Consider the following 23,460-nt stretch of genomic DNA (forward strand, 5'->3'; position numbering starts at 1 on the left):
GCAAGACATTCTTTCTGCCAGTTCTAGGCTCTAAGACTATATGCTATATCTAGGTTTATGCTGGGATGATTACTAGTTTTCTCATTTGAAGACCACCAGAACAAACAATATGACTAGTAAAATGGTTTGTAATGCCAAACAAAATTATTAAAAGACGATTGAGTGCTTTTAATAAAAGTCAACAAAATTTTACGAAGTAACTATCAATTTTTAGTTTAAATATTAGTAAACTGACAAGTCATGAAGTCATTTAAAAAATATAAAATTCCTAACAGGTTTTCCAAATTTGAGTGTAACTTGCTACCTATTATGTATGCTATTAAACAATTATAAAAATATAAATGAAATTAAATATATATATACAATGGAATATTACTTAGCCATAAAAAGAAGTAATGATACATGCTATGACATGCTTGAACCTTGAAAACACTGTGCTAAGTGAAAGCCAAACACAAAAGGTCACATATTATATAATTCCATTTATACAGAATATCCAGGATAGGCAAATCTACAGAAACAGATAGCAGACCAGTGGTTGTCAGAGGCTGAGCAGAGGAAAATGAGGAGTGGCTGCTAATGGATATGAAGTTTTTTTCTGGAGTGATAAAATGTTTTGGAATTAGACAGTAATGAAAAACACCACTGCACCTCCTATCTTCCTCCTCACTCTTTTGCCCACGCCAGCCTTGCCAATGGCAAGTTAAAGACTGACCAGACAGCCCCTCAGGGAGTGGATACAAAACTGCGGGAGCAGAGTAGCAATGAGACCACTGACAGATGAAGATCATTTTAATACCTTAAATTACTTTCTCACATTTTCTAAGAAACCAGTTCATTCATTTTAATCTCCGATGCCTTTATCTTATTCTGCTTACACTTTAGATAGCTTTCTATTGTCCACTAGAATAAAATCCAAACATCCTGCCACGGTTTAGAAGGTCTTCCATAATTTGGACAAACTATGGTTGCACTACTTTGTGCCTATACCAAAACCGCTGAATTGTTCACTTAAAAGAGTGAATATCATGATAGGTTAATTATATCTTAGTAAAAAAAAAGTAAAATAAAACATAAAAATTTTCTTGATGAAAACGCTGGCAATTCAATATAACAGCAGTCCCCAACCTTTATTGGCACCAGGGACCGGTTTCGTGGAAGACCATTTTTCCACAGATGGGAGGTGGGGGGATGGCTCAGGCGGTAATGCGCGTGACGGGGAGCAGCAGATGAAGCTCTGCTCGCCCGCCGCTCACCTCCTGCTGCGCGGCCCGGCTCCTAACAGGCCAAGGACTGGTACTGGTCCACGGCCCGAGGGTTGGGGACCCCTGCAATATAACACCTACTTACCAGTTGAAGTTTTCCCATTGTTTCTTCAAGATTCCGCATTTCAGATAGCTTTTTCTTAATCTCTTTCTAGGAATAAAAAGCCTATTAGGTAAATACCTAAAAGTCAAGAATACTTATCACTAAGTCACAGTGCCAATGAGACCAAGCCATTTTTCGAGCAGTTCATGTTCCCTCTCACCAGTGAGATCTGAGGTGTTAGCCAGCCCTAAGCCTCAGTTTCAATGAGGAAGAGGCAAAGTTTAGGTTTCTCTTTAACTCTTGGTATCCTGAATGCTTACAGGGACCTATCTGTAACATGTGAAACGAGAGGGCTACTTGAAAATCTTTTTCTATCTGTATACTTGTAGGACTTTCCTTGACCCTTGATTTTTAGGATTCACCTTGTGGCCCTGTCATTTCCTGACTTTCTTATCTTATTTGCTTTCTCACCACCTGCTACTAACAACCTGGATCCTCTATACTGCAACTGAGAGTGCTGAATGCCAAGATTAAAATATTATAACCTAATAGGAATCTTCTATTGAGCCAAGTTGTCATTCTTGATTACTGCCAATGGGACACGTGAAGCTGTGTTCAATATGTTGTATGCACAGCACAGAATATGCAAAAGGAAGTGGAAAAGAAGAGGAATGAGATATAGGAGTGCTGCAATGAAACTAAAGCCACAAAAGCAAAATTAAAACTGCAATAATTATGTTCTTCATTTTCAAGACTGTCTTGACTATTCTGGGTCCCTTAAGATTCCACATGAATTTCAGGATTTTTTTCCTATTTCTGTAAAAAATGCCATTGGGATTTGGAGAGGTATTACACTGAATCTGCACATTGTTTTGGGTAGTATGGCCATTCGAGCAGTATGCAGTCTTCCAATCCATGAACACAGGATATCTTTCCATTTATTTCTGTCTTTATTTCTTTCAGCAGTGTTTTATAGCTGTCAGGGTACAAGTCTTTTGCCTCCTTGATTAAGTTTATCCTTAAGTACTTTATTCTTTTTTTTTTTTTAATTTATTTATTTATTTTTGGCTGTGTTGGGTCTTCGTTTCTGTGCGAGGGCTCTCTCCAGTTGCAGCAAGTGGGGGCCACTCTTCATCGCGGTGCGCAGGCCTCTCACTATCGCGGCCTCTCTTGTTGCGGAGCACAGGCTCCAGACGCGCAGGCTCAGTAGTTGTGGCTCACGGGCCTAGTCGCTCCGCAGCATGTGGGATTTTCCCAGACCAGGGCTCGAACCCGTTTCCCCTGCATTGGCAGGCAGATTCTCAACCACTGCACCATCAGGGAAGCCCTCTTTATTCTTTTTTGACGCTATTGTAAATGGGATTATTTTCTTAATTTCCTTTTTGTATTTTAATTACTAGCATATAGAAATGCACCAGGTTTTTATGCAATGATTTTGTATCCTGCAAGTTTGCTGAATTTATTAGTTCTGTTTTTTTTTTTTCTTTTTAATGGAATCTTTAGGGTTTTCTACATATAAGATCATCTCATCTGGAAACATAATTTTACTTCTTTCTTTTAATTTGGATGCCTTTTATTTCTTTTTCTTGCCTAATTCCTCTGGTTAGGACTGCCAGTACTATGTTGAATAGAAGTAGTGAGAATGGGCATCCTTCCCTTGCTCCTAACCTTAGAGGAAAAGTTTTCAGTCTTTTGTGACTGGGTATGATGTTAGCTGTGGGCTTTTCATAATATGGCCTTTATTATGTTGAGGTAGTTTCCTTCTATTCCCCTAGTTAGTGGAGGTGACACTACAAAATTAACTCATATTATTCAACTGATGTAAAGTAGTGATCTTCAAACTAGGTTATACTCATTCCTGGGATAACATAAAGACTATCCAAGTATTATGTAAAACTATCATATATATATATATATAAATGATATATTATTTACAATATATATTATATATATAATATATATATGTATATATAGTTTTAAGGAATCAATATCTGGATTCTTAATTTGCACATACAGTCCTTCTTAAAAATTATCTACCTGAGAACTTGCTTGTGCTCTAGGTATCATGTGAGTTCTTCTTTCCCACCTCCCCTTCCACAACTGCCTTTCCCCCACTTTTCAAAAGAAGGGCATGCATCTAATGTAATTCTATCTCAACTTATAAAAAACTTCTGAAGCCCAGACAAAAAGATAACCTGAAATGTTGGAGCTGGCCGAGGCCTTTGATTAAGACACTATTTTCTCCCATTATATCTTACTAAGAGATGTATTTCCAATAAAATTTTACTTTTTTATTTAATAAGTATTTATCAACATTTGTACTACAGTTGTCACTTTGATCCACTGATTACTAATAATTATAATGATAACACTATTTAGAGGAAAATACTAAATACTAACACTCTGAACCTTACAATCGCAGGACATTTTTTAAAACAAAAAATTTCAATTCATGTATTTTTTTAATTGCAGAGACATTTGACATGAGTTATTATAAAAAGATATTCAAGCATAAAATATGTTAAAATAGGATAAAATTCTGTGAGGATTTCAAGAAGGGTCATTTGGATTATACTGGCTATATTTAAAAGAATGATATGACAGTTTTAAGAGATCAATACTTACAATTGATTAGAAATTACATCCTTTGCATCTATTTAAACTTGAAGATGAAAAATGTTAGCTATCAACTTAAAAATGTGCAAGGACATACACAGTTTCAAAAAATACCTTTAAAAGTTCATGAGCACAAAATGACTTAGAGGACAAACTTCAGAAGCCTGCTCACAATGCAGAGATAAAAGGACAGAGAAGAAAATCTTGTAGGAAAAGAGGATAGAGTCTGGTGAGCTGTCCTAGGAAGAGATGTGCTTCAGAAAGACAAACAACTAGAAAAAGGCCAAGAATTTAGGGGATGTAAACAACACCTTAGAAAAACGTGAATCAAAAAACAAACCAAAAGGCCCGAATAGGACATCAAAAGGTCTCAAGCTCACCATACTCCAGGAGAATTAATGAGCACCTCCACAATCTAGACACACCTTTGCTTCCTCAAGTTCTTTGTCGGCAGTCTCAAGCACTTCTTCTTTATGTCTTTCCAACTGCTGTGCTAACTGGTCAATTTCAGTTAATTCCTGGCAGAGTTTTTCATTTTTGTTACTTAAATTAACAACTTCAGTAGTTACTGTTTCCTTGGTTTCCATAAGCTCTTGTATATGCTTTTCCAGGTCTTTATTAGCTTGCTGAAGAAAGTCAACCTAAATTGAATTTGTAATTCATAAGGTATATAAATTGGAAAATTATTAAAATACTGAACTTCCAAAATATTTCAAAATACTATATGTTTTTAAAAACCAAAAGTTAAAACCCCAGCTATTTTACATTTGCAAACTTATACTGTTTTGATTTGCAAAACTGACAATGTGTGGTTTAGTAAAAATATATATCCACTGTCTTCAATTTTCAAGCATGGAAGGAAAGGATAAGTAAGGAATTTGTGTGAACTTTTTCCCAATACAGAGTTTTAAAAATATGACAAGATTATCACTACGAAGATAATATTAGTCTAGAGTGCTGTCCAATATAGTAGCCACTAGCATCCACACATGGCTACTGAGCACTTAAAATGTGGCTAGTCCAAACAGAGATGTGCTATAAATGTAAAATACAAACAGGATCCCAAAGACTTAGTACAAAAAAAGTAAAATGTTGCAATGATATTTGACAACATTGATTACATGTTGAAATGGTAATATTTTGGATATATTTAGGTAGATACATTATTAAAATTAATCTCATCTGTTTTCTTTTTACTTTTTTAATCAGGCTACTAGGAAATTTTAAATTACATATGTGGCTCATATCCTATTTCTACTGAACAGCACTGCTCGAGAGCTACTGCTGATATTTGGGGCTTACTCTATTCTGATTGCAGTCTAGGCAGCAATGACATCTAAATTTCTGAAGGTCATGGAAACAACCTAAATGTCCATCAGACGAATGGATAAAGAAGTTGTGGTGTGTATATATATATATACACACACACACACAATGGAATATTATCTAGCCATAAAAAAGAATGAAATAATGCCATTTACAAACACATGGATGGACCTAGAGATTATCATACATCATAAATGAAGTAAGTCAGAAAGAGAAAGACAAACACCATATGATATCACTTATATGTGGAATAAAAAAAAATAATACAAATGAACTTATTTACTAAACATAAACAGACTCATAGACACAGAAAACAAACTTATGGTTACCAAAGGGGTAAGGGGATGGAGGACGGATAAATCAGGAGTTTGGAATTAGCAGATACAAACTACCATATATAAAATAAAGAACAAGGTCCTACTGTATAGCACAGGGAACTATATTCAATATCATGTAATAAAAGACAATGGAAAAGAATATGAAAAAGAATACATATATAATATGTATAACTGAATCACTTTGCTGTATACCAGAAACTAACACACATTGTAACTCAACTATACTTCAATTAAAAAACAAATAAATAAATTTCTAAAGGTCATTTGTCATGCTTCATAGAAGTCTCTTGTTCTTTCACTCTTAGGTCAAATGCATGACAAGGGAAACCACTACATAAGTAAGTGAAAACTATATGTTTAATTTTTATATTTATTTTAAAAAATCATCTTTTTTATATTATAAAAGACATACTGTCATAAAAATTTTGAAAATGGAGAAAATCATAAAGAAGACTATCCCATCACACAAAGATAAACTTTGTTAGTGTATTTTGGTGTATTCTCTTCTAGTGTTTTCTCTCTCTGAATGCATACACACATTTTTTTTTTCTGTGTTCACCAAGTTTTTTTTTTTTTTTAATTTTTTAAAAATTAAAAATTTTTTTATACAGCAAGTTCTTATTAGTCATCAATTTTATACACACACATTTTTTTAAAAAGCAAACTGAAGGTTATATTTTACCTATGGTTTATTCTCTTCTTTTAAATATTTGTCATTATGGTATATATATATTCCTACCTCATTAAATATTCTTTAAAAAACATGATTTTTCAATAGCTGCACCCAATTTTGGATACCTTGACTCTATCAAATTTTTTCCACTGTAAATAACAGCCAAGCAAACAACCCTGTCACTTTCACAAACCCATAGACCATTATAAACACTTATGATTTTATATGCTCAGTGAAATAATTATAAAAGTCATTACCTGAATATTTAAATGAGCAATAAGCTTTTCGTTGGCTTTATTTCTAGTCTCCAGAGAAAGGATATCAGGGGAGCGACCCCCATCCAATGCAACTGACAGTCGTTCTATCTCTCGTTCTCTTAGTTCAATCTGAAGACATAAAGTCATGCTATCATTTTAAAAACTCGGGTTTTAAACTGAAATGATTAACACTGGACAAACATTTATTTGGATATACTTCCATTTTTCTTACGTCCCACAATATATAAAAAAGATTAACATTCATATATATATACCCACACATAAATGGGATTATGAAATGAATTTATGCAGAGCAAAAATATACACAGAAAATATCAACCTAAGAATTGTCAACATAGGTTTCACAAGTATTTTTATTGAAGAGATTCTTCCTAATTTAATTTTTTTGTTTTGTATTTTCCTCCTCTAAGAGTAGGCAATGTTTATATAAAAAGAAACTACTAACTACTGGAACTGAGTCTGAACTACTTCACTGCCTGGTGGAATAAATGTGGGATAAACGAATGTAAAACACAAAGGAAAGTGATTTGCTACTGAAACTCAATATTAAAAAGAATATGAGGCTGGAGTGAATTTAATTAATTATCTATTATTTAGAAAACAACAGACTATGATTAAAAACATCACTACCAACCACGAATTCACATACAAGAATCTGGAAAAACTGGAACCTGAACCAAGATGGTGGAGAATGACGTGCTCTCACTCCCTCTTGTGAGAACACCAGAATCACAACTAGCTGCTGGACAATCATTGACAGGAAGACACTGAAACTCACCAAAAAAGATACCCCACATCCAAAGACAAAGGAGTAGCCACAATGAGACGGTAGGAGGGACGCAATCACAGTAAAATCAAGTCGTGTAACTGCTGGGTGGGTGACTCACAGACTGGAGAACACTTATACCACAGAAGTCCACCCACTGGAGTGAAGGTTCTGAGCCCCACGTCAGGCTTCCCAACCTGGGGGTCCGGCAACGGGAGGAGGAATTCCTAGAGAATCAGACTTTGAAGGCTAGAGGGATTTGATTGCAGGACTTCAACAGGACTGGGGGAAACAGAGACTCCACTCTTGGAGGGCACACACAAAGTGGTGTGCGCATCGGGACCCAGGGGAAGGAGCAGTGACCCCAGGGGAGACTGAACCAGACATACCTGCTAGTGTTGGAGGGTCTCCTGCAGAGGTGGGGGGTGGCTGGGGCTCACCATGGGGACAAGGACACTGGCAGCAGAAGTTCTGGGCAGTACTCCTTGACGTGAGCCCTCCCAGAGTCTGTCATTAGCCCCACCTAAGAGCCCACATAGGCTCCAGTGTTGCGTTGCCTCAGGCCAAACAACCAACAGGGAGGGAACCCAGCCCCACTCATCAGCATTCAAGCGGATTAAAGTTTTACTGAGCTCTGCCCACCAGAGTAACAGTCAGCTCTACCCACCACCAGTGCCTCCCATCAGGAAACCTACATAAGCCTCTTATATAGCCTCATCCACCAGAGGGCAGACAGCAGAAGCAAGAAGAACTATAATCCTGCAGCCTGTGGATCAAAAACCACATTCACAGAAAGAGAGACAAGATGAAAAGGCAGAGGGCTATGTACCAGATGAAGGAACAAGATAAAACCCCAGAAAAACAACTAAATGAAGTGGAGATAGGCAACCTTCCAGAAAAAGAATTCAGAATAATGATAGTGAAGATGATCCAGGACCTTGGAAAAAGAATGGAGGCAAGGATCAAGAAGATGCAAGAAATGTTTAACAAAGACCTAGAAGAATTAAAGAAGAAACAAACAGAGATGAACAATACAATAACTGAAATGAAAACTACAACAGAAGAAATCAATAGCAGAATAACTGAGGCAGAAGAATGGATAAGTGACCTGGAAGACAGAATGGTAGAATTCACTGTTGTGGAACGGAATAAAGAAAAAAGAATGAAAAGAAATGAAGACAGCCTAAGAGACCTCTGGGACAACATTAAACGCAACAACATTCGCATTATAGGGGTCCCAGAAGGAGAAGAGAGAGAGAAAGGACCAGAGAAAATATTTGAAGAGATTATAGTCGAAAACTTCCCTAACATGGGAAAGGAAATAGCTACCCAAATCCAGGAAGCGCAGAGAGTCCCATACAGGATAAACCCAAGAAGAAACACGCTGAGACACATAGTAATCAAATTGGCAAAAATTAAAGACGAAGAAAAATTATTGAATGCAGCAAGGGAAAAACGACAAATAACATACAAGGGAACTCCCATAAGGTTAACAGCTGATTTCTCAGCAGAAACTCTACAAGCCAGAAGGGAGTGGCATGATATATTTAAAGTGATGAAAGGGAAGAACCTACAACCAAGATTACTCTACCCAGCAAGGATCTCATTCAGATATGATGGAGAAATCAAAAGTTTTACAGACAAGCAAAAGCTAAGAGAATTCAGCACCACCAAACCAGCTCTACAACAAATGCTAAAGGAACTTCTCTAAGTGGGAAACACAAGAGAAGAAAAGGACCTACAAAAACAAACCCAAAACAATTAAGAAAATGGTCATAGGAACATACATATCAATAATTACCTTAAACGTGAATGGATTAAATGCTCCAACCAAAAGACACAGACTTGCTGAATGGATACAAAAACAAGACCCATCTATATGCTGTCTACAAGAGACCCACTTCAGAACTAGGGACACATACAGACTGAAAGTGAGGGGAAGGAAAAAGATATTCCATGTAAATGGAAATGAAAAGAAAGTTGGAGTAGCAATACTCATATCTGATAAAACAGACTTTAAAACAAAGAATGTTACAAGAGACAAGGAAGGACACTACATAATGATCAAGGGATCAATCCAAGAAGAAGAGAGAACAATTATAAATATATATGCACCCAACAAAGCAGCACCTCAATACATAAGGCAACTGCTAACAGCTATAAAAGAGGAAATTGACAGTAACACAATAATAGTGGGGGACCTTAACACCTCACTTACACCAATGGACAGATCATCCAAAATGAAAATAAATAAGAAAACAGAAGCTTTAAATGACACAATAGATCAGATATATTTAATTGATATTTATAGGACATTCGATCCAAAAACAGCAGATTACACGTTCTTCTCAAGTGCGTATGGAACATTCTCCAGGATATATCACATCTGGGGTCACAAATCAAGCCTCAGTAAATTTAAGAAAATTGAAATCATATCAACCATCTTTTCTGTTCACAAAGCTATGAGATTAGAAATGAATTACAGGGAAAAAAACGTAAAAAACACAAACATATAGAGGCTAAACAATACGTTACTCAATAACCAAGAGATCACTGAAGAAATCAAAGAGGCAATCAAAAAATACCTAGAGACAAATGACAATGAAAACACGACGATCCAAAACCTATGGGATGCAGCAAAAGCAGTTCTAAGAGGGAAGTTTATAGACATACAAGCCCACCTCAAGAAACAAGAAAAATCTCAAATAAACAATCTAACCTTACACCTAAAGGAACTAGAGAAAGAAGAACACACGAAACCCAAAGTTAGCAAAAGGAAAGAAATTGTAAAGATCAGAGCAGAAATAAATGAAACAGAAACAAAGAAAACAATAGCAAAGATCAGTAAAACTAAAAGCTGGTTCTTTGAGAAGATAAACAAAATTGATAAACAATTAGCCAGACTCATCAAGAAAAAGAGGGAGCGGACTCAAATCAATAAATGTAGAAATGAAAAAGGAGAAGTTACAACAGACACCACAGAAATACAAAGCATCCTAAGAGACTACTGCAAGCAACTCTATGCCAATAAAATGGACAACCTGGAAGAAATGGACAAACTGGAAGAAATGGACAAATTCTTAGAAAGGTATAACCTTCCAAGACTGAACCAGGAAGAAACAGAAAATATGAACAGACCAATCACAAGTAATGAAATTGAAACTGTGATTAAAAATCTTCCAACAAACAAAACTCCAGGACCAGATGGCTTCACAGGTGAATTTTATCAAACATTTAGAGAAGAACTAACACCCATCCTTCTCAAACTCTTCCAAAAAATTGCAGAGGAAGGAACACTCCTAAACTCATTCTATGAGGCCACCATCACCCTGATACCAAAACCAGACAAAGATAAAAAAAAAAAAAAAAAGAAAATTACAGACCAATATCACTGATGAAAATAGATGCAAAAATCCTCATCAAAATACTAGCAAACAGAATCCAACAACACATTAAAAGGATCATACACCACGATCAAGTGGGATTTATCCCAGGGATGCAAAGATTCTTCAATATACGCAAATCAATCAATGTGATACACCATATTAACAAATTGAAGAATAAAAACCATATGATCATCTCAAAAGATGCAGAAAAAGCTTTTGACAAAATTCAACACCCATTTATGATAAAAACTCCCCAGAAAGTGGGCATAGAGGGAACCTACCTCAACATAATAGAGGCCATATATGACAAACCCCCAGCAAACATCATTCTCAATGGTGAAAAACTGAAAGCATTTCCTCTAAGATCAGGAACAAGACAAGGATGTCCACTCTCACCACTATTATTCAACATAGTTTTGGAAGTCCTAGCCACGGCAATCAGAGAAGAAAAAGAAATAAAAGGAATACAAATTGGAAAAGAAGTAAAACTATCACTGTCTGCAGATGACATGATACTATACATAGAGAATCCTAAAAATGCCACCAGAAAACTACTAGAGCTAATCAATGAATTTGGTAAAGTTGCAGGATACAAAATTAATGCACAGAAATCTCCTGCATTCCTATACACTAATGATGAAAAATCTGAAAGAGAAATTAAGGGAACACTCCCATTTACCATTGCAACAAAAAGAATAAAATACCTAGGAATAAACCTATCTAGGGAGACAAAAGACCTGTATGCAGAAAACTATAAGACACTGATGAAAGAAATTAAAGATGATACCAACAGATGGAGAGATATACCATGTTCTTGGATTGGAAGAATCAATATTGTGAAAATGACTATACTACCCAAAGCAATCTACAGATTCAATGCAATCCCTATCAAATTACCAATGGCATTTTTTACAGAACTAGAACAAATCATCTTAAAATTTGTATGGAGACACAAAAGACCCCGAATAGCCAAAGCAGTCTTGAGGGAAAAAAACGGTGCTGCAGGAATCAGACTCCCTGACTTCAGACTATACTACAAAGCTACAGTAATCAAGACAATATGGTACTGGCACAAAAACAGAAACATAGATCAATGGAACAAGATAGAAAGCCCAGAGGTAAACCCATGCACCTATGGTCAACTAATCTATGACAAAGGAGGCAAGGATATACAATGGAGAAAAGACAGTCTACAGTCTCTTCAATAAGTGGTGCCGGGAAAACTGGACAGCTACATGTAAAAGAATGAAATTAGAACACTCCCTAACACCATACACAAAAATAAACTCAAAACGGATTAAATTTAAGACCGGACACTATAAAACTCTTAGAGGAAAACATAGGAAGAACACTCTTTGACATAAATCACAGCAAGATCTTTTTTGATCCACCTCCTAGAGTAATGGAAATAAAAACAAAAATAAACAAATGGGACCTAATGAAACTTCAGAGCTTTTGCACAGCAAAGGAAACCATAAACAAGACAAAAAGACAACCTTCAGAATGGGAGAAAATATTTGCAAATGAATCAACGGATAAAGGATTAATCTCCAAAATATATAAACAGCTCATGCAGCTCAATATTAAAGAAACAAACAACCCAATCCAAAAATGGGCAGAAGACCTAAATAGACATTTCTCCAAAGAAGACATACAGATGGCCAAGAAGCACATGAAAAGCTGCTCAACATCACTAATTATTAGAGAAATGCAAATCAAAACTACAATGAGGTATCACCTCACACCAGTTAGAATGGGCATGATCAGAAAATCTACAAACCACAAATGCTGGAGAGGGTGTGGAGAAAAGGGAACCCTCTTGCATTGTTGGTGGGAATGTAAACTGATACAGCCACTATGGAGAACAATATGGAGGTTCCTTAAAAAACTAAAAATAGAACTACCATATGACCCAGCAATCCCACTACTGGGCATATACCCAGAGAAAACCATAATTCAAAAACACGCATGCACCCCAATGTTCATTGCAGCACTATTTACAATAGCCAGGTCATGGAAGCAACCTAAATCGACAGACGAATGGATAAAGAAGTTGTGGTACATATATACAATGGAATATTACTAAGCCATAAGAAGCAATGAAATTGGGTCATTTTTGACATGTGGATGGATCTAGAGACTGTCATAGAGTGAGGTAAGTCAGAAAGAGAAAAACAAATATCGTATATTAATGCATGTATGTGGAACCTAGAAAAATGGTACAGATGAACTGGTTTTCAGGGAAGAAGTTGAGACACAGACGTAGAGAGAAAACGTATGGACACCAATGGGGGAAAGCTGCGGGGGGATGGGGATGGTGGTTTGATGAATTGGGCGATTGGAATTGACATGTATACACCGATGTGTATAAAATTGATGACTAATAATTACCTGCTGTATAAAAAAATAAATAAAATAAAATTCAAATATTTAAAAAAAGAAAAAAGAATCTGGAAAAACCCACACACTTTCAATCTTTGGTTTTCTTTTCCAAAAAATTTGAAAACAACAGCCAAGTATTCAATTTAACAATTATTGGGCTTAGTTCTAAGTATACAAAGATGAATAAAACACAGTCCCTTACTTTCAGGAACACACAGCTTTACAGGAAAAGCAAGCAAGCCAACCAATAATTGCTTTAATATGTTGTTCAATGGTAGAAAAATAGAAATAGGTATATGGTACCAAAGTAGTCAAGGGAATAAAGTGATTTAGACTCCATAATATAGTCGTGTCTATCGAAATTAATGAAGGCCTTATCAAATAAACAAGTCCAAAAAAGTTATAAATGATGCTAGGCAGAGGAGAAAGGAGGGATGTTCCAGGCAGTGACAAAGAAGCATAAAGCAACACGCTATGTTTGAGGGAGCAGAAATGACTCAGTATGACTGGATTGTAATGTGCGAGGAAACTAATAGTTGGAGATGAGTCTGAAGAATTAGGCAGGAACTAATTATGATAAGCACTGAATACTTCGCTGGGAGAAATATTACTCTGGACTAAAGGATGAATTTGATAAGAATAAGACCAGAGGCAGGAAGACCTCTTGTAGGAATAGATGAGAGATGATTAGGGCCAGTGGGATAGGGCAGAGCGAAGTAGTAAGTTTAAGAAGCACTCAGAACTGACAGAGCATGGTGAGTGGTGTGTGACAGGAGGAGAATGAGATCTAGAAAGACTACAGAATGTTGGCTTGGGCAAATGCTGATGCTTCCAACCAAAGTAGAGAATATAGGAGGAAAAAGAGATTTGAGACAAAAGTTGGCAATTTCAGTACTAGGCATATGTGTACAGAGAGCATTCATCCAAGTGGAAATGCCCAGTGTCAAGTTGGGTATGTGGGTCTGGTCCTCAGCAGAGAGGTTTGAGCCTGAGACACTGGGGAGTCATCAGTATTCAGGTAATAAACTAAGAGAGTGGATGAGACTATTTGAGAAAACACAGAGGGAGAGGAGAAGGAGTCAAAGACAGAATCTTGAGAAACAGTGATATTTTAGGGAGCAGGCAAAGGAAAAAAGCAAAGAAGATATTATAAGAGGTTAAAAAAAAAAAGCAAGAAAAGGTAAACCAAAAGAAAATGAAGCCATGGATGAGTTTCAAAGAAAAATTATGAATGATGTCTAATACTACAGAGTGCGTCACGAAAATGAAGACTTAAAGTATCCTTCTGGAGGTAGCAATTAATGTCAGTGGTATCAATTACTAGATCAATTTATAAAGTGTGGGACAGAAGCCAGATTGAAAAATGTTACAGAGTGAACAGGAAGTGAAGAAGAAGAGAAAGAAGAATAAGATACTCTTTAGAGAAGTATACATGAGGGAGAAGACATTAATTAGCAAGAGGGAAATGTAGTTAAAAGAGATTTTTAAAGGGATATTAGTGATGACACTAGTGCCTCCTCACAGGACTGTTAAGAAGACTAAAAAATTTATAATTGTAAAGCGGCCATGTAAGCTTGTTAAAGAATAACTGATTAAAGCAATATCCTAAGGAGAAGAGAGGAAATGGGGCCAAATGCACAGGCAGAAAGACTAAACCTTAAACAGGAAGAACACCACCCTACCCACTAAGTCTTAAGGAGAGGCTGAGTGTGAATATTGCTCATTTTAAAGGGGTAGAGATAGGAAATTGAAAAAAAGGTGATATCCTGAGAAGGAGGGTCTTACAGGCAGGGAAAGAGCTTGAAGAGAACAGTAAAATCTGGAATATATGTTGAGAAAAACAGAACAAGTTCAAGCCAAAAAAAAAAAACCAACTGATAGGGAACAGAGTGGACTCAATCAAGATTGATAACCACAATAAATTGGTGGTTTCAATCAGAATGGTCAGGTTATTTTCTCCAAACACCCCAGCCACCTCATACAGAGATAGTAAAGATTGGTCAGTTTATGTTCATAAAGTACTTGGAAAAAAAATATGATGAAAGAATGACTGAATATAAATTGAAAAATATCAATACAATTCATCTCATGTGCATATTTGATATCTTCCACATCTCTCCATGAAGTAAGTTTTTTGGTTGACATTATAACAATTCCTTTTAACTCCATTTTATCCAAGTAATCTTCAAAGTACTTTATAAACTTAACAGTTACACCAACACATAAGTTACATCTATATTTGTATGTGCAGATTTCTTCACTCCAAAAAAACGTAGTCATGTGCAGAAAATGAAAAACATGTTACCCAATTTAAACTTCAGTAAGCATGTTAAGAAAGCAAGCCTATAATTATCCAAGTCAGAATTTAGCCAAGACACCAACAGAAAGTAGGAAAGAACAAAGCTTGTTAAAGTTATAATCTAACTCTGCATCTATTAATTCCCCTGCTTCCTCAGAAAACTGTTATGGGGTACTAGTGCTTGTAGCAAAAGCATGCAACAAATACGGCAACACAGAAAAGTAACTTTCAAAGAGCCTTATATTCAAAATGACAAAATCTACAGTAAGATTAAAAAATTATTTAAAATACCATTACAAAGCATAACACACTTTAATAAAATACCTCCTGAGATGGAAACAGTTAATATGGTTATATTTGGGGAGACAGATGATTCACCTTAAAAAATCAAAGCAAAACAAAAAGCTACTATTCACCTCCATGCACAATGAAGGGAATGGACTGAACGCCCTGAAGCCATCTAAGCCATTCCATCTATTAATTCTAAATATTAACAAATTTATGAAAAAGGAGAGCTGTATTAAAAACTCAGTATCAGGGCTTCCCTGGTGGCGCAGTGGTTGAGAATCTGCCTGCCAATGCAGGGGACACGGGTTCGGGCCCTGGTCCGGGAAGATCCCACATGCCGCGGAGCAACTGGGCCCGTGAGCCACAACTACTGAGCCTGTGCGTCTGGAGCCTGTGCTCCGCAACGGGAAAGGCCGCAATAGTGAGAGGCCCGCACACCGCGATGAAGAGTGGCCCCACTTGCCGCAATTAGAGGAAGCCTTCGCACAGAAACGAAGACCCAACACAGCCAAAAATAAATAAATAAATAAATAATTAAAAAAAAAAAAAAAACTTAAAAAAAAAAAAAAAAAAAAAAAAAACTCAGTATCAGTAATATCAAGTATAACTTAATTTCACTTACAATCACACCTACTATGCAAGTAAATAAAAATCCTACCTGCTTGTTACAATCTCTCAGTCCACTTTCCATCACTGCTAACTTTTCTTGTAACTGGTAGACTTCTTGCTGAAGTTCCTGAATTCTGAAACACATTTATAACTAATGCCAATATACTTTCGTTAAGAAATACAAAATAACAAGAAGTGAAACTAGATGTCTTCTCTTAAAAACCCTCTACTTTCTGTTTCTCAGTGAGGTAGGAGGTGCTGTGCCAAAGGGTTCCAAAGCCACAGCGTGAAGTACATCGTCTTGCAGATTTAATTTTCCAAGAATAGATAAAAAATTGAGTGGTAAATAATTTGAAACTCAGATACATTATGCCTACTACTGCATTTTGATCCTCAGGACAACTCTTCCAGGTACTGTTGCCAATTCTCAGGTTCAGGGAACTAAGCGTCTAGTCCAAAATTTACAATATTATAAAGTGAAATAAGGGACCCTACATGACCCTGTATTTTCTAATGAACTATCCTGCAATCCTAGAAAAAAGAAAAATATTGAGAAATACTACCATTTTCCAAGTAACTACAGCAAAAAACCTACTCCTTTCCGGAACTCGTTAATTCTAAGAGAAACAAGATTTGTCTAAATTAAATGAATTCTGAAACTGCCCAAATGTATTTGTTTTACATCAAGCTTTGCCACGCATTAACATAAATATGACACAACCACTTTCATACTGGAAAAATAAAGCCTGAAGCCAGGTCTGCTTTTACGAGAGATTTTCCATGGAGTAGGGTAAGGCTAAACACTGCTCGTCCCTGCCATCACTGGAACCAACATTTCCTACTAATCTAGGTGTAGGAAGGAGTATGTATGCACCCACACTTACATATGCACGAATGACTCTGAATACAGGTAAATGTGCATGTGCAAATTAAAACAAACAAGATAATCAAGAGACTAGTGCTACCTATGATGGTTTGATAGAAAAGAAGAATGAAGAAGAATGTTAAGGCGAAAGAAAAAGACAGAAAATGCTAACACATGTAGCCCCCAAAAACTTCTTGCATAATACTAACACACTGTCTAAATCCTAGATTGTAACTGTACCAGAAAAACAAAACACAAGATATTTCATGGGTAAGGTCAGATAACTATATAAATACAGGTATATAATACTGTGTGAGAAGAACTGAGCTAAAAGATCCTAATTAGTCCCTCAATCAATGTCTTTTTCTTTTTTGCTATATTGAGATTAATAAAGTATAAAACTCCCCCACACTCTCTGCATAATCTACAAAGTAAAAAGTTAACTGCACTAACCATTTCCACTAGTGTGTTCCGTATTTTAAACTGTTTCTGCAGCTATGACCACAGAGGCTGTCACTAGTGCTCTCTCACTCCTCTGTACCTCTTATAATTTTCTTAATGGCATTTTGTGTATTTCCCTTGTCTCATCTTTATTATACTGGGTTATAAGCTTCTCAAAAGCTGCAACACCACCTTATTCATCTTTACATCCCCAGAACAGTTACATAGTGCCTTTTCCAGAGAGCTTAATGAAGTTTTAATTAAAACAGAATTTATATCTGATTCCAATTTAAGGAAATATCAACATATAGAGCTAGAGAATCATGAAGCAGAATTTCAAAGCCAGTTACAACTCTACTCATGTCTACTGGTATTTGACAAAAATCTGAAGTAATAAAGAGTCTGTAAAAGATTTACTGGGTGATGAAACTAAATGTCAAAGCAACTCTACTGAAATAGGCTCTAGATGGCACTAAATTGTTTTAAATCAAATATGGACAGAAACATCAGATATATGATCTCTTTGAAATCAGAAGTTTCAAAACAAGTAAAAACCTTCTATATTCAGAATACACTCAGAAAGCATTTACTGAGTGCTTGTGCAAAAGTTCTGTGCTAGGCACCAAAGATACGCTAGTTAAGAAGACAGAAGCCCTACTATGAAGAAACTGAAGGCGAACCAAGTGATCAATTAACTAAAGCCAACAAAGAATTATTTAATGCACCTGTTATCAGCCACTTGCAGGAGGTCTGCAATGTACGGGTCATCTGGCTGAGGAACTGGGTAAGAACTGACTTCAGAGGGAGGGACTGGTTCGTCAATTTGCATACGCTGGCGCCTGAAAGCAATACTTCTTTTCTTGCCACCTAAAAAAAGCAAATGTGTATTTCAAAAAAATTTAAAACAAAACAAAACACTGTCTTAGAATTAAATATTTCAGAAGGTTAGCCTTTTAGTTATAAAGTGTGTCTCTAGCTCATATTACATACTGATAAAATGTTTTCTCCCTTATATATAAATACCCACCTGATCTTTAAACAACGCATTCCTGAAAACCTCAACAAGATATGGTTATAAAACAAGCTTTATTTTCTGCATGCTTGGTACATATGCCCAGATTTAATCTCTTCCTCCAGGAGATGAGGACCAGACTTTGGCAAGATTAAAAGTTGAGTGTGCCTTGTGGTATTCGCTACTATGAGCTCAAGAAATCATCACCAGCAGGAAACTGTCAAATGAGGAGCTTAAGGCAGTGATAACTAAAATAAACATGCTTACTAAGCAATGCCAAAGGAGAAGATAACTGAAACTTTAAGAAGCAAAATTAGTATATAGCAGAATGTATATACCCTGAATTAGTATAATTTCTTAATTAGTAAATTGTCTCAATTATCCTTAAAACTAGCAGGAGTAATTTATTTTTATGGTTAGATATATCCTGCCTTGGTCCAAACCACATGGATAATTTACCTTTTCCAGTATCTGGCGAAGATTAGACATGTACTTGAAAAACTAATTGACCCTCACAAAGAACAAACGTAACCCTTAACTTTGTCCTCATTAGAATCCTAACAAATTTTTTATACTCCTAATCTCTTGTTTTGAGGATGAAGAAACTGGGTCAAAAGTATTTAAATGACCTGCTTGTATACACACCTGAACAAGTAAACCATTTTCTTCTTCCCTTATCTCCTGGTTTTCCTCCTTGGTTGCTCCTCAGTTTCTTTCAAAGACCCTCTTCTTCCACCTGTGCCTTAAATGCCAATTTTCCTAGGGTCTGTCTTTGGTTCTCCTCTCTTACCAGTCTACATAATCTTACTAGATAATTCCTACCACATTCAGAGCTTCAATTCTCATGATATTCCAATGATTCCCAAATGTGAATCTCCATCTGGGCTCATACTTCTGAGAACAGATCTACATATCCCACTGCATACTAGAAATCTCAGTGTGAATGTCCTGTAGGTATAACATACTCAACACACCCTTTGTGGAGGGTGGACTCCTGTTCTGCTTTCCACATTCTCTATCTTAAGAAATAGTACCATCATCTACCCACTCATTCCCTTCAAACAGAAATTTAGGAATTCCTCTACTTCCCAAGTCTATCACATTCAGTCACTAAATTTTAGAGATTAAAATTTCCTCCTAAATCTCTCTTGAATCTGTCCCACTCTTTCCTCAGAAAAATCTATCCTCTTTTTTGTTTTCTTAATCTTCCAGGTACTTCTGAGATCTTCTCCCACATTCCTCCATCTTTTCTGCCTTTGGCTCACGGTCCTCCCTTTCCATCTCATTTCCTGCCATTTCAAGTCCCACTGATTCCTCCCCCACCCTGACCCCTCGGTTCCCAATTCCTCAACTCTCATGAGTCTCCTCTTCACTCAGCTATAGGCACACAATAACATGATTACGCCTGGACTTTGTCACTGGTTAGAACTGTGCCAGTGTCCAGATCTTCAACTCTCTTCTGATGGCAACCTTCATTCTGACCAAATTACTTCAGTTTCTACCTAGTCTCATAATTCAGCCCTTTCCTACACCTCACTTACTTCCATAATCTTAATCCCATGGTTTAGACATCTCAATGATCTGGTTACTAGTACTGGAGATTCTTCAACTGACTTTATGCCCAGACAACCACCAACTCTGCATATACCCCATCATTTCCAAATTCTTTAATGAGTATGAATTACTTTTATAACTGAAATAATAATAATGATAAAAATAATAGAAAAAAGAATTTAAATTAATGATTAAGGAAATAAAACTCTGGGCACTGAAGCCAGACTACTTGTATCTAAGAAGTTATTATTATATAAATTTCTAAGCACATGTATAGAATATAAGCTGGATCTTCAGAAATAAATTTAAAAGTTTTTGTGACTAGCCAAGTACATCTTTTCAAATACTAAAGCCTAAGCATGAAAATCCAAAGTCCCATTTCAGTCAACAGTTCTAACATCTTTAAAATATTACCTGCGTACAATTTGTTTTGAGAGGGAACAGACGCACCTGGAGTTTGTACTACAGCTTGCAAATTCTTTTCTTGAAGTTGTTGAATTTTTTCATTCTTAGCTTTGCTCTCTTTCTCCAAAAGTTTGAGTTTATGAACATATTGATTATTTAGAAATTTCAGATCAGATGTTTCACGTGCACACTTTTTCAATGTGGTTTTCAACTCTTAAAATGAAAAAGATTCAGAGTATTTTACAATCTAGAAATTCTTCCATTTCACAAAATACAAAAAGTCATAGTAATCTGAAAGGCTCCACCTGATTCTCATGTATGCTTTGTTAGAAAGGCTATACCTTTTCTACCACTATTAACAAACTGCAAATAAGTCATTAAGCACAAAAAGGAATTATATTTTTCTTCTGTGGTATGAGCCTAATATAAATCATGGCATTTGATCCAGTAAACTGAATATGAAGCTAAAGGATTATGAATTCATGCCAGGTATCAGACAGGGCTTCCTACTGAATATAAGAAGATTTTATAATAAGTTAGCCGTATAATTACCCCTTGCCCAGTACCTTTGAAATCATTCTAATTCTACCTTCCAGGTCAAAGACGGTATATTAAAGAATCAGAACGACAGACACATGGCTTTCTCTCAGTAAGAGAAAAACAAAAGTTATTTCAAGAACATTTCTTCAGCACCAGCATTTAATATTTTCTACAGCAATTAAAAATATATATATATTTATTTATTTATTTATGGCTGTGTTGGGTCTTTGTTGCTGCGTGCGGGCTTTTCTCCAGTTGCAGCAAGCAGGGGCTACTCTTCCTTGCGGTGTGCGGGCTTTTCTTGTTGCACAGCATGGGCTCTAGGCACACAGGCTTCAGCAGTTATGGCACGTGGGCTTCAGTAGTTGTGGCTCACGAGCTCTAGAGCACAGGCTCAGTAGTTGTGGTTCATGGGCTCTAGAGCACAGGCTCATTAGTTGTGGTGCACAGGCTTAGTTGCTCCACGGCATGTGGTATCTTCCCGGACCAGGGCTCGAACCCATGTCCCCTGCATTGGCAGGTGGATTCTTAACCACTGTGCCACCAGGGAGGGCCCTCTATAGCAATTTTAATTCTAAAAATTTAATCCACATAAGGTAAAAAATGAATACAGTTATGGAATGCAAATTTATTTTCCTTCGTGGAAACTCTTCAATACACCCTACAATATTTCAAGAGGTGTCAATAAGATGACTATCACATTTTCTAATCAACAGTTTTAAAGGTAGACTAGGCTTTCTTACATATAAAATGAAAAGGGCAAAAATATTGCATTTTAAAAATCACAAAATTTTACCTTTAATGTGTTGGCCTGATTGTTCTCTCAGTTTCATTAATTCCAGGTATAATTCATTATTTTCCTTACTCAATCTTGCATTTTCAAGTTTATAAGGTTCCAATACAAAATCAAAATTGGCACTTTCTTTTTCAGCTTTCACAGCAGATAATTTTGATTTCCGAAGACTTTCTGTTGTATGAACTAGATCACTAATATTCAAGAACAGAAAATGTAAATACAAGGAAACATTCCATTAACTTTTAATAACTAAAAACATATTTGTAAAAAGACTTAAAATAAATGTTAAAGTGAGCTCAAATCTAAAAACAAACAAACAAAAACAAACACTAGGAGTCTTTCAAGGTACCAGGAAGTACTCAAAAATTTCTCAAAACAGGATTAAAGATTTTTTTAAAATATAAGTTTGTTTTATTTTTGGCTGCGTTGGGTCTTAGTTGCTGTGCGCAGGCTTTCACTAGTTGCAGCGAGCAGGGGCTACTCTTTGTTGTGGTGCACGGGCTATAGGCGCGTGGGCTTCAGTAGTTGTGGCATGCAGGCTCAGTAGTTATGGCCCACGGGCTCTAGAGCGCAGGCTCAGTAGTTATGGCTCACGGGCTCAGTCACTCCGCGGCATGTAGGATCTTCCCGGACCAGGGATCGAACCTGTGTCCCCTGCATTGGCAGGCAGATTCTTAACCACTGAGCCACAAGTGAAGTCCCAAAACAGGATTAATTAAAAGTTATGAAACATATACACACAGGCAGAATCATCTTTCAATCTCCCCTCTAACTCACCCCGCCATGTCTAATTAGTCACCTGATCCTGTGGAATCTGTGAAACTTATTTGTTCATTCAACAAACATTTACTGAATGCCTGCTATATGCTGTGTCAGGGATGCAACAAATAATGAGTCAGTTCCCGACCTCTAAGAACACAGACCAGTGGAATATTCACTCCATCAACATTTACTGAGCAGGGAACACAGTAAAGAACCCACTACCATAGATCTTATATTCTACTAACAATTTGTCAAAAGTTATAATACTACGTGATAACCTCAACAAATATTTCAGTGCCAACAACGTGTTCAGCCTGTTCTAGGTATGCCAGTTATAAACTCAGTCTCTAGTCTCATGGAGTTTGCATTCTATCGGGAAGATAAAACAAGTTTCCAACAATGATAATAGCTAATAACATGCAGCAGATGTGACAGAGTCCTGCAGGCCATATGGCTAACTGAACATAAGGGCAAGGCAGGAGGGAGAGGAGAAAGGGACTTTACAGGCAGATAGAATAGCATATGGAGAGACCAAGGGAGAAAGTGAACACATGTTTAGGAGCTTCAGGTGGTTAATACATGGGAGATGAAGGTGTACAAGTATAAAATCACTGTGGAAAAAGTTTGTCAGTTTCCTGAAAAGTTAAATATACTTCTACCCTATAACTCCGAATTGTCGATCTAGTACTAGATCATGAAGGATTCTGCAGGCCATGCTAAAGACCATAAAGTATCTTTCATCCATTCTCTCCTTTCCATCATCATCACTTATAGTCCTACTGCAAAAGCTTCCTAGGCCACTTCCCTGCTCTAGTC

General features: G+C 36.5%; 1 protein-coding gene across 1 annotated transcript in view; it reads right to left on the minus strand.

Moving 5' to 3' along the window:
* CEP135 (centrosomal protein 135) overlaps positions 1-23,460 on the minus strand; it is a 75,234-nt gene that overhangs the window by 49,145 nt on the left and 2,629 nt on the right. Inside the window, exons 3-9 of the mRNA XM_059924088.1 lie at positions 21,883-22,073; positions 20,592-20,759; positions 18,301-18,442; positions 16,319-16,403; positions 6,519-6,647; positions 4,350-4,565; positions 1,351-1,416 (exon numbers count right to left, since the gene is read on the minus strand). Coding sequence (XP_059780071.1) covers positions 1,351-1,416; positions 4,350-4,565; positions 6,519-6,647; positions 16,319-16,403; positions 18,301-18,442; positions 20,592-20,759; positions 21,883-22,073 — 997 coding nt within the window. The remainder of the gene's footprint in view (positions 1-1,350; positions 1,417-4,349; positions 4,566-6,518; positions 6,648-16,318; positions 16,404-18,300; positions 18,443-20,591; positions 20,760-21,882; positions 22,074-23,460) is intronic.

This window comes from Balaenoptera ricei, chromosome 5, assembly GCF_028023285.1.
Source record: "Balaenoptera ricei isolate mBalRic1 chromosome 5, mBalRic1.hap2, whole genome shotgun sequence".
Lineage (NCBI taxonomy): Eukaryota > Metazoa > Chordata > Mammalia > Artiodactyla > Balaenopteridae > Balaenoptera > Balaenoptera ricei.